General features: G+C 44.0%; 1 protein-coding gene across 1 annotated transcript in view; it reads right to left on the bottom strand.

The window, feature by feature from the left end:
• Nucleotides 1-6455: 6455 nt before the first annotated feature.
• washc5 (WASH complex subunit 5) overlaps nucleotides 6456-13128 on the bottom strand; it is an 81257-nt gene continuing 74584 nt past the window's right edge. Inside the window, exons 25-28 of the mRNA XM_067981979.1 lie at nucleotides 9425-9521; nucleotides 7923-8079; nucleotides 7563-7650; nucleotides 6456-7214 (exon numbers count right to left, since the gene is read on the bottom strand). Coding sequence (XP_067838080.1) covers nucleotides 7158-7214; nucleotides 7563-7650; nucleotides 7923-8079; nucleotides 9425-9521 — 399 coding nt within the window. The 3' untranslated portion in view covers nucleotides 6456-7157. The remainder of the gene's footprint in view (nucleotides 7215-7562; nucleotides 7651-7922; nucleotides 8080-9424; nucleotides 9522-13128) is intronic.

The following is a 13128-nucleotide window of genomic DNA, read 5'->3' as shown; positions in this document are numbered from 1 at the left end:
TGTTTCAAGATCTCCTTGAAGCCTACGCATTTATACATATTGAACAATAATACATGGTGTTTACAGACTGCCCCTGCAACTGCCCGTTGCCAAGGCAATCACCGTGTTCAGACAGAGAGGTGTTACCTGCAGAACCTCCGAATACACATTCAACAAAAAAACAAACAGGGTGATTGCCTTGGCAACGGGCAGTCTGTAAACACCATGTATTATTGTTCAATATGTATAAATGCGTAGGCTTCAAGGAGATCTTGAAACATTTGCCTGAGGAAGGAGAAAATCTCCGAAAGCTTGTGAATTTAAAATAAAATTGCTGGACTATAACTTGGTGTTGTAAAATTGTTTACAATTGTCAACCCCAGTCCATCACCGGCATCTCCACATCATGACTACCATCGACACCACAAACTGCCGGCTCACAGTGGAAAGGATATCCAAGAAGATCGCGCATTTAGACACAGACATCAAGTTTTTACAGAGCTGCAAGAAAGCAGACAAGATCCCGAAAGGACTCCAGATCACGAACCCACTCAAGTCCACATACAACTCGGATTACGCTGAGAGCCTCTGCCGCCGTACCTCTCGCACACTCCGCAACCATCTCATACACCAACTCTACAGCAGACGCCACAACCTCGAAACCAAGATAGAGTCCATACTCTCAACCTGTACTCAGGACACAGCAGACCAGCTACGTTATACCGCCAAACAGACGAGGCAACGGAACTACGCTGCCTACATGAAAACCAAGAGCAGGAAGCTTGAGAAACTCGGCATCACCACCAGCAACGACCAAGCTTCCCCTGGTACCACGGTTGCAACCACAGGGAAGTCTATTGTCAATTTATCCGACCACACCCTTCAACCAGACGAAATCGAAGTTCTCAGCCGAGGGCTCAATTTCTGCCCCACTACCAAAATGGACCCCACTAGTCTCGCGGCGGACACAGAGGAATTCATCAGGAGAATGAGGCTCCGGGAATTCTACCACAAACCCCAAGATTTCAGCAGCGAACCCAATGAGACAATCGACGATCCGGAACAGCAGACAGAGGGATCCGCGGTACAGCAACCGAAGAGGAAAGAGTCAAACTGGACTCCTCCGGAGGGTCGCTGCCCTCAGCTGGACATGTATGCTCAAGCTGTCAGGAAATGCGTCAATGCCAGATTCATCAGCCGCACTCAGAAGACAGTCCAGAATGTCACCCGAGCACAACGCAACGCCATCAACGCTCTCAAGACCAACCGCAACATCGTCATCAAACCAGCGGACAAAGGAGGAGCCATAGTCATACAGAACAGAACAGACTATTGCAAAGAAGCATACCGACAACTGGACAACCAGGAACACTACAGACGGTTACCCGCAGATCCGACCAAAGAACACACCCACCAGCTCAACAAACTGATCAAGACCTTCGATCCAGACCTTCAAAGCATCCTACGCATTCTCATCCCACGTAATCCCCGCGTGGGAGACTTCTACTGCCTCCCAAAGATACACAAAGCCAACACACCCGGACGTCCCATCGTATCAGGCAACGGAACCCTGTGTGAGAACCTCTCTGGATACATCGAGGGCATCCTGAAACCCATCGTACAGGGAACCCCCAGCTTCTGTCGTGACACTACAGACTTCCTACAAAAACTCAGTACCCACGGACCAGTTGAACCAGGAACACTTCTCACCACGATGGACGTCTCGGCACTATACACCAGTATCCCCCACGATGACGGCATCGCTGCGACAGCATCAATACTCAACACCAACAACAGCCAATCTCCGGAAGCCATCCTACAACTCATCCGCTTCATCCTGGATCACAATGTCTTCACCTTCGATAACCAGTTCTTTACCCAAACACACGGAACAGCCATGGGGACCAAATTCGCACCCCAATACGCCAACATTTTCATGCACAAGTTCGAGCAGGACTTCTTCACTGCACAAGACCTCCAACCAACACTATACACCAGATACATCGACGACATTTTCTTTCTATGGACCCACGGCAAGGAATCACTAAAGAGACTACACGATAACATCAACAAGTTCCATCCCACCATCAAGCTCACCATGGACTACTCCTCAGAATCAGTTTCTTTCTTGGACACACGAATCTCCATCAAAGACGGGCACCTCAGCACCTCACTCTACCGCAAGCCCACGGACAACCTCACGATGCTCCACTTTTCCAGCTTCCACCCTAACCACGTCAAAGAGGCCATCCCCTATGGACAGGCCCTGCGAATACACAGGGTCTGCTCAGACGAGGAGGAACGCGATGGACACCTACAGACGCTGAAAGACGCCCTAGTAAGAACGGGATATGACGCTCGACTCATCGATCGACAGTTCCGACGGGCCACAGCAAAAAATCGCATAGACCTCCTCAGGAGACTAACACGGGACGCAACCAACAGAGTACCCTTTGTCGTCCAGTACTTCCCCGGAGCGGAGAAACTACGCCATGTTCTCCGCAGCCTTCAACATGTCATCAATGAGGACAAACACCTCGCTATGGCCATCCCCACACCTCCACTACTCGCCTTTAAACAGCCACCCAACCTCAAACAGACCATCGTTCGCAGCAAACTACCTAGCTTTCAAGAGAACAGCGTCCACGACGCCACACAACCCTGCCACGGTAACCTCTGCAAGACATGCCAGATCATCGACACAGATACCACCATCACACGAGATGACACCACCCACCAGGTGCATGGTTCATACTCCTGTGACTCAGCCAACGTTGTCTACCTCATACGTTGCAGGAAAGGATGCCCCAGAGCATGGTACATTGGCGAGACCATGCAGACGCTGCGACAACGGATGAACGGACACCGCGCAACAATCGCCAAACAGGAGGGTTCCCTCCCAGTCGGGGAACACTTCAGCAGTCATGGACATTCATCCACCGACCTTCGGGTAAGCGTACTCCAAGGCGGCCTTCGAGACACACGACAACGCAAAATCGTCGAGCAGAAATTGATAGCCAAGTTCCGCACCCATGAGGACGGCCTCAACCGGGATCTTGGGTTCATGTCACGCTACACGTTACCCCACCAGCGAACAAATGTTATCTGTTTTTAATATAATGGGTCATTTGCTGGCTCTCTCTGCCTTCCGGATGTTTCTGCCTCTCTCTGTGTTTTTTTTTTTCTCTGTTTTTTTTCCCTGTTTGTTTTTTTGTTGAATGTGTATTCGGAGGTTCTGCAGGTAACACCTCTCTGTCTGAACACGGTGATTGCCTTGGCAACGGGCAGTTGCAGGGGCAGTCTGTAAACACCATGTATTATTGTTCAATATGTATAAATGCGTAGGCTTCAAGGAGATCTTGAAACATTTGCCTGAGGAAGGAGAAAATCTCCGAAAGCTTGTGAATTTAAAATAAAATTGCTGGACTATAACTTGGTGTTGTAAAATTGTTTACAATTGTCAACCCCAGTCCATCACCGGCATCTCCACATCACAAAAACAAGGCAGGGCTGAAAAAAACAGCTCGGACTAAAGGCCCTGTCCAAGGTCACTGCTTCAAAGTGAATAGATAAGTTAAATTCATTTTTATTACATTTTTCAGATCATGTTCCACAACAATTCAATGTTTTCTGTGAAAACTAAAACCCATACAATATATGGAAAAAAAGTAGCTACAACGGGTGAACAGCTTGTCCTGACTTAATCTCATCTGGGGAAAAAAAAAGTACATAAAAGTACTTTCTACACTGATGAATTTAGAACTTTTCAAAGGAGGAGGTGAGCAATAATGGTACATTCTTTTTTTCCTGGGGAGGTCAAGGCTCCCACACCACCCCACTCCCCCCCCCCCCCCTATTTTGCCTGCTAAGGTCTACAAGTACCCAAGAAGTTTTGATTTAAAAAAAATTTTTGGTGCTATTTGGGTTGCAATTTTTTGAAGCAAAAAGCAAACTAGATTCCCCGATGGGTCCAGCATATACAGAATATCATCCGTTACATGGAGCATATGTCAGAAATGGCTAGAACTTACACTCTTGAGGCGATCCCTTACTCAGGTTGCCAACTCTGGTTGGACATAATCTTGGAGTTTAATCACATGACCTCCTGCCTCCAACTGCCAGTCAAACAGCCTTCCTCCCCCCATAGCTCCAATATTTTTAGAACCAAAATACAAGTGTTCAAAGAAAATCATCTTTTTTAATGCCGCTATGAATTTCCTCCCAGATTGCTCGCCACAGTGTCCAGATCAATCTTTAAATAGAAAAATAGGCCCTTCGAACCTGCTCCGCCATTCAATATGATCATGGCTGATCCTCTATCTCAAAACCATAGTCCCACTCTCTCCCCATAGCCCTTAATTCCTGGAGACTCTAGGCCAATCCTGGAGGGTTGGCAACCCTACCCTTTCTAGTGACATCTATCATAACACTGATGAGGATATCAAACAAAATGGGTGACTGTGGACAGCCTTGCCTCATCCCTCTTTCTAGAAAGATGGGTTCAGGAAGTCTCCCATCTATCCTTACATGGGTCTGGAAGCTGGAGTACACATCCCAGATAAAATCCAAAATTTGGCCTTGTACTCCCATAACTTCCAGCTTCTTCATTAGGCACCAGGTCAAAAGCCTTACAAAAAAATCAATGAAGTGGAGTTTTCCTGAGCCCTACAATGTTCTGCAATCTCCAATTAAGCCATAACCTATCCGACACATTCTTTACAAGAGCAAAATGCTACCTGTTCCTTTCTGATTGCTTCCAAAGCATCAGATACACATATCATGATAACCCACAACAACTACCTTAAGGACCACTAGTATCACCAAACTCCATGCATGCACACAAGCAAAGTTTGTGGCATTCTGGGGTGACGTAGCAAGAAGTGGAAAAGGCAGCAAAAGCACTCATTTCCATCAGTAAAGCTAACAGACCGCCTTGACTCAGGAAACACCGTCCGCATGAGATGTTGACAGTTGGCATCTTTAGCTCTGCGACTAGAAGTTCCCAGCTTCGATTCCTGGTCTTTAAGGAATTATTTCACCTCAGCCAGGGCAGCCATTGGGCATTACAGTTGTCCTCAGTGCCCATGGAATATAGAGGCGTCAACCAGGGTTCCCAGCCCTGGTTCTGGTCTGCAGCCCTCAGTTGGAAAATATGCATACATTGACATTGGGTGTCATGCCCTCCATCGTGAAATAGCCAGTCAACACTCACTCACAAATGAAGAATGGACACTTCGACCAGATAGTGAAGCAAATAACCATATCAAAATGTGCCTCAGCAACTTCAGCATTGGCAAATAATATTTTCTAAACATTAGATTTATTGATTGAGGGCAAGATTTCATCTCTTCTTCCGCCCCCCCCCTCGCCAACATAGTTATATTTCTTCCATGCCCCTTTTCACTGGTCTTCCTATGCCAGGCATCATCCATGTGCCAGAGGTTGAGTGGGCACCCTCAGGTGGGCATGGTGGAGATGTAAACATAGGAGAGCAGCTTCCAAAACCAGCTACATGGAAGTTTCAAATGATTTGAGCGACAACAACTTGCATTTATAGAGCGCCTTTAACATAGTAAAATGTCCCGAGGAGCAGGGCCCACTCTGCACTTACACCAGGTAAATAACCGCAAAGTCAGCTAAAAAAAGGTATCGCCATCACGACCCACCATAAATCAAAATTTTCAACCACAGTTCCAGAGGTTATTGTAGCAGCGACTTACATTCATCAGCAAGATGACAGTGGCCATTTAACCAGTACCGTACTAAAATAAATACAAAGATCTTGGAAAATACGTGTCTGTGTAGTACAGATTCAGAGATATGGGGAGGTGAAATTGGCCTTGGCGGTAGCGTAAAACGGGCAATAGAGAATCGGCAGCCGGCTCTACATCTCGAACATTTCTCTGACTTCAGTGACCAATTTCACCCCCATCTGATGGATAAGCAGGCTTCACAGCTGGAGTAAACATATTTGTTTAAAAGTCCTGTCATTAAGATATTGAATCAATTGTGATATGATGAAATTTCCATCAGCAAGTCTCTGCAGAGGATCCCTTCTGACTTTGATTTCTTTTTTTTTGTCCTTCAAATTCACACTTTTCAACCCAAAGTATTTTTCTGAGCTGATGAAAGGTAAACCAGAAAAGGTAAACTTCAAAAGTAGGTGGCTATTGAGAAAACAAATAAGGCCCCAGGACATCTGAAGTTGCAAGTCCATTACATGGAATGTGTGCCCTGCAATTATCATCTTGTTAATGAAGGGATCAGCACAACACATAATGTTAACTATTCTTAATCTATACTAAGATGTAAAAGTTAATGTGAGACAGCAAAACAACTTTCTTAGTATGAAGAGATTGATCATGGAATAAATCTAAAGGCCATGTTAGAGGCTGCTTTTTGCTCCCTGGCAGCACTGAGACCTCTGCCTACATTAACAGCTTAATTTACTAGGATGAAAATCTTAACCAAAAAGAATTATTTTATTTTTTATTTTTAAATTCCTTCAAATGAAATTCCCATTAATTGAAAGTGATTTGTGGGACAATGTATCAATTTTCACAATACATCTGGGAAAACCACTGAATGTTTCAACACCACCGAGCATAATCAGAAAGAACTTTTAATAGTCAGCTGTACAATCAAAAATCACCTACATTTCTAAAGTAAAAATGTTTTCTGTTTAGAGGAAGATCAACTTTTTCCCTTTCTAAACAAGGTAATCTCATTCAGTTTTGCTTGAAGTTCCAGTTTTTAAATGGGAGTACAAATGGTAATGTTTTAAACAAAAACATTATTTTTCATAATTTACAGATTAGAATACAATACATTGCAGCCATTAAATTTTGTGTTATTATTGAAGTAAACATTTTTTTTTTACAATTTAGTTTAATCCAAATTTAGATTATGCAGATCTTGCAGCTGTAAGTTTTTTTTTTAAACAGAGGATTCAGCACAAAATGTCACCAAGTCATTGCAAGTACAAAATGGGATTTCCTCCATTGTAGTCGCACCAACTTTATCAGTAAAATTCTCAACAGGAGGAATTTCACCCTTTTGGTGCTTTAGTACAGTCCAAGTCAGGCTTATTCATGTTAACGGAAGATTCCAGCGATTCAGACATTAGTACACACTCCGCTTCACTTCGTTGCAGAGTGATATCTTCATCTCAGAAAACATTACAGAACCGTCCTGAACTCATCAAAGATGAAACTAGGGACGTGTGCTTCCACAACCTAGCAAGGAAAGAACAACAATGTTGGTCAATTCTTCTGATGAACTGTATTACACCAGCACCAATTTAGTCCACCAGAACGATCATGCAAGGACAATCTGGTAAGCAAGTTCTTGCATTTTGCTACCTATCATAATTTGTGCCCTCCCTCAGATTGCCAAATTAGCGCTGAGAATTGTTACCCGTTTTGTGTTACTCGCTGGAAACCAGACAGGGAAAGACAGACAATCTAACTGAGCCAGCTACATTCTTCTAGATTTTCACAGCTAAAGGACCATTATCTTAATCCTGTGTAACATAACTCCTTCCTGTTGTACTGTAACATTCATGTTGATGAATATTTCTCTACCTTTCTGGGCAGTTGTGTGTAATAAACATAATTCTCCAAAAACATCAAGGCAGCCACAGCATCTGCAGGCATTTCTGGGATTTTCTGGCTAAATGAGCAAAAAAAAACATGACTGGGTTAAAAAATACTTAAGTTAAAGAATTTAGATACTATACATTTAAATATCATTGCAATAAAATGTAGAAATGTCAACTTGATTCTCCATTTTTTAAATTCATTCTTTTTGGCCCCAGAATTGTACCGTCCGTAATGAAAATCAGAATTTTAACCTTTGAACTGTGTTTTATGAAACGGCTCAGTAAGTTAAGTGTGCCAGCACTGTGCCTTCCCCCACCCCAAACGTGATACGATGATCCTTACCTGGTGGTGCACTGCTCCACTGTGGAGCGAACAAACTGGCCAATCAAGGCCAGAAAGTGCTCAGTGTAACGTGAATGGAACTGCTTCAGCAGAGTGACGAGTCCGACTACCAGAGGTGGCCAATCTATGGGATCCGTTGCTTTTTTACAAACCATTCCTGCAAACAGACAGAAATACAAAAGAACGATCAGATTATACTGACGTTTTACATGCTGATTATTTGAAATTTGAAAAGTGCTTCTTACGTGCTAGATATTTTTTATTCTCTGGATTCCTGTTGAAAGGAATAATCCAAAACGTACCACCACCTGTAGGAATGGGACTCCACAGTTTCTTTCCTGGGCTGGAGAGGTTGATTGACATTGCAGGAACATAAATATCCTCATGAAGAAAGGTACTTACGCTGTTGAGTAGCAGCCCTAACTTTCTGCGGCGAGTTTGATTGGCAATTAATGTGCAAATGCAGCAATTTCATGAAACTCAGGGAGGTTGAGGGTGAGCTGCCGTTTTCACAAGGCTAACGGCAGAGCGATGCAAATCGTCCAGGAACTTGTGGCGATTCACAATTCACGGGGTCTCTCTTCCTCGCCATAAGTTGCTGGATGATTTACACATTAATAACGGCAAGAGTCATTAAACTCGCCGTTATTTTGGCACCAAAATCTGGGCCATTATGTTGTCCTTGAACCTCTGCCCCATTCTGTTTCCCTCATTTTTTACTCTCTGTGGGCTATGCAACTATTGTGGTGGAATTATTCCCAGGTTTCTGGCCAAACCATTCTCAAGCCGGCAGTAAGGAGGTGTGTGTGTGTGCGTGCGCGAGAGAGAGAGAGAGAGAGAGAGTGTAAGAGGTGTCTCCCAAATGTTGATTTTTGCCTCCAATTTTACTCTCCCTGTGGGAATCTGATTTTCACTTTGTGCTTACTCAAAGCAAGTAATCGGGATTTGAAACTCAGTGGAACGGAGGATCTAACTTGCATTCTAATGTTTTTTGCTTGTAAGAGGAGTATTGCGGAGTACGGGCAGCAAGCAGGAAAGTGGGATCAGACCGGGTGGCTTGTGTGGGATGAAACACTGGCACAGACTCAATGGACCAGATTGCCTGTTTCTGTGCAGTGACATTCTGATTCTACGAAATTGGCCACAAGTTCAAATGGCAGCCCCATCTGTCCCCACAGAGAGCAGAGAATTCACAGCCAGGCCACCAGATGGAGCACTGCATATCATCTTGGGAAAATCTAAAACTGGCACTCACCAGCCTTGCCCTGCAAAATATACAGCAGCATGAGATCAATCACATCTTCGAGACTAAATCACCCACCCATCTAAAAGGAGACGGCAACAGAGGATAATTAAAAGGAGCAAATTAGAGGGGAGAAGTGATTGATAGTTATAATCAGTAATCAAAAGCATCCAGTTCTGGTTTCTGTAAGTTCAAAATCCAGATACCAAATCTATTTTGTGAGTTTTTAAAAAAAAAGCAATTTTGCAGAGTGCATTACCTTGGTTCTTAACGTATTGCATTTTTGGCAACTGAGATATCAAAAACAGGAAGTTCACCACTGGAAAATATGGCAGCCTCTTTGTGGTAATGTAAATCTAGAAAGAAAAGATAACCAGTAAAAAGACAATTCGTTTTAACAAGAGCAGGAGAGAGTCAGGACTCTTGATGACTTACACCACTGAGGCTATGATAGTCTAGTCATAATGGTACAGGACCAGCAAGCCAGAGGTCATGAGTTCAAATCCCATTGTGGCCAATTGTGTTGGCATTAGAAAAATGTTGTAAAAACGCAACTGGTTCACTAATGCTCCTTAGTGAAGGGACCAACGACCACTACCTGGTTTGGCCCATTAGTGATCCCAGTCCCATACCATGTGGTTAATGCCCTTGGGGCAACTATGGATGGGCAATAAATACTGTCTTGTCAGTGTCGCCCACATCCCAAGAATAAACTTGCAAAAGATTCATCCTTGCTGTTTAATTATTCCACGTACCTAATGCAGAGTTTAATATTTTATACTGAACTATTTATTTCACCCTCTAAGATGGGATGATAGAATATGTTCTCGCTCTGCTGACTGTAAGGTCGATACATGAAATTAATTTGGAGCAGTCACAACCTAGTTCAAAGTGATGTGGAGATGCCGGTGATGGACTGGGGTTGACAATTGTAAACAATTTTACAACACCAAGTTATAGTCCAGCAATTTTATTTTAAATTCACAAGCTTTCGGAGGCTTCCTCCTTCGTCAGGTAAACATTTACCTGACGAAGGAGGAAGCCTCCGAAAGCTTGTGAATTTAAAATAAAATTGCTGGACTATAACTTGGTGTTGTAAAATTGTTTACAATAGTTCAAAGTGGGTCTGGGTCCACAGCACAGAACTGCCCCTAATTTGGAAAAACTTAGCCTTAAATTGACTACCTCAGGAAGAGAAGTCACAAGGACAACCGATGTGGTAAATGGATGTGTTGCACGGACAAAAGTAAGGGTGCTCTTACCACCCTGGGACCGAGCAAAGGAAGATTTATTCCACATCAAACCTGTGCTGTACCTGATCTCATCTCGTTTGGTGCAGATACTGGCTACAAAAAAAGGAAAAGTATTTAATGACTTAGTGTCGACACCCCTCATCTTGACAAGCACAAAATAAAATATTTTACAAACTGTTTCTAATATGCCTCTGTGTTTAAAGGAGAACTATATTACGACTTGTGCTGGTGAACTACCATCACCTACAGCCTTAATTTTGAGCCTTGGTGTAAAATTACACCAACATACTTCCAACATACTCCCATCTCTGATGCTGCGCGGACCATCATGTTAGAACCGATCAACCACCTCGGTGGATAAATGGGCTGTGGCACTGAACCATTCTGACAAAGTAGATCCCCGGCATAAACCCCGGTCTGTACCGAGTTACCCAATCTCAGCTGGGGCAACAATGGAGATTCACAACTGGCCTCAGGATCCTCAAGCCAGGGAAGGGGAAAAGAAATAGGTCAGGGTTGACCATCAGCGAACCCTCGAGCATGAGAGTGCGTGCGTGCGACAGAGCGTGCACATATGTCTCAGCTGAGATGTCCCACAGTTGAACAGTTTGTTGGCATTCACTGTTCAGGATCACTCAGGAAGAATGGCTATTTGGGTGAGATACCCCTGCCAGTGTACCTTGGACTCTAGCACGAGTTACCAGGAGGGTGGTGGCAAGGGGGGGGGGGGGGGAAATGGAGGGAAACTAAATAGAAACAGAACTACACCACAAATTGCCACAGATGAAAACATTTCACTCTAATAGGCTACACACAGTAAAACCAATTGCCAGCAAAATGCGAGGAAGCATTTAACGCTTGAATGAGCAAAACTTCATGCAACGAAACGAGAATGACTAACAAGCAGAGACAGAGATAGTGGATGCATTGGTTATGATCTTCCAAAATTCCCCAGATTCTAGAACAGTCCCAGTGGATTGGAAGGTAGCAAATGTAAGACTGCTATTAAAGAAAGGAGGGAGAGCGAAAACAGGGAACTACAGGCCAGTTAGCCCGACATCAGTCATCGGGAAAACGTTGGAATCCATAATAAAGGAAGTGGTAACAGGGCACTTAGAAAATCATAATATGATTAGGCAGAGTCAACATGGTTTTATGAAAGGGAAATAGTGTTTGACAAATCTAAGAGTTTTTTGAGGATGTAACTAGCAGGGTAGATAAAGGGGAACCAGTGGATGGAGTATATTTGGATTTTCAAAAGGTGCCACATAAAAGGTTGTTACGCAACATAAGGGCTCGTGGGATTGGGGGTAATATATTAACATGGTTAGAGAACTGGTTAACGGACAGAAAACAGAGAGTAGGGATAAACGGGTCATTTTCAGGTTGGCAGGCTGTAACTAGTGGGGTGCCGCAAGGATCAGTGCTTGGGCCTCAGCTATTTGCAATCTATATTAATGACTTAGACAAAGGGACTGAGTGTAATATATCCAAGTTTGCTGATGATACAAACCTACGTGGGAAAGTAAGCTGTGAGGGGGACACAAAGAGTCTGCAAAGGGATATAGACAGGTTAAGTGAGTGGGTAAGAAGGTGGCAGATGGAGCATAATGTGGGGAAATGTGAGGTTATTCACTTTGGTAGGAAGAATAGAAAACCAGAATATTTTTTAAATGATGAGAAACTATTAAATGTTGGTGTTCAGAGAGATTTGGGTGCCCTCGTACAAGAAACACAAAGTTAGCATGCAGGTACAGCATGCAATTAGGAAGGCAAATGGCATGTTGGCCTTTATTGCAAGGGGGTTGGAGTACAAGAGTAAGGAAGTCTTACTACAATTGTACAGGGCTTTGGTGAGACCTCACCTGGAGTACTGTGTACAGTTTTGGTCTCCTTACCTAAGGAAGGATATACTTGCCTTAGAGGCGGTGCAACGAAGGTTCACTAGATTGATTCCTGGGATGAGAGGGTTGTCCTATGAGGAGAGATTGAGTAGAATGGGCCTATACTCACTGGAGTTTAGAAGAATGTGAGGTGATCTCATTGAAACATACAAGATTCTGAGGGGACTTGACAGGGTAGATGCTGAGAGGTTGTTTCCCATGAATAGAGAGTGTGGAACTAGGGGGCATAGTCTCAGAATAACGGGTCAGCCATTTAAGACCGAGATGAGGAGGAATTTCTTCACAGAGAGGGTTGTGAATCTTTGGAATTTTCTAGCCCAGAGGGCCGTGGATGCTGAGTCGTTGAATATGTTCAAAACTCAGATCGATAGATTTTTGGACTCTAGGGGAATCAAGGGATATGGGGATCGGGCAGGAAAGTGGAGTTGAGATCGAAGATTAGCTATAAGAACATAAGAACATAAGAAATTGGAGCAGGAGTAGGCCAATCGGCCCCTCGAGCCTGCTCCGCCATTCAATAAGATCATGGCTGATCTGATCCCAACCACAAATCTAAAGAACACAAGAAGTCGGAGCAGGACCCGGCCACATAGCCCCTGGGCCCTCTCCGCCACCCACAGGGCATTGACCAATCCGAACTCAGCTTCATGTCCAATTTCCTGCCCGCTCCCCATAACCCCTAATTCCCTTTACTTCTAGGAAACTGTCTATTTCTGTTTTAAATTTATCTAATGATGTAGCTTCCACAGCTTCCTGGGGCAGCAAATTCCACAGACCTACCACCCTCTGAGTGAAGAAGTTTCTCC

This window comes from Heptranchias perlo, chromosome 3 (assembly GCF_035084215.1).
Source record: "Heptranchias perlo isolate sHepPer1 chromosome 3, sHepPer1.hap1, whole genome shotgun sequence".
Lineage (NCBI taxonomy): Eukaryota > Metazoa > Chordata > Chondrichthyes > Hexanchiformes > Hexanchidae > Heptranchias > Heptranchias perlo.
This window is presented reverse-complemented; position numbering and strand designations above follow the sequence as displayed.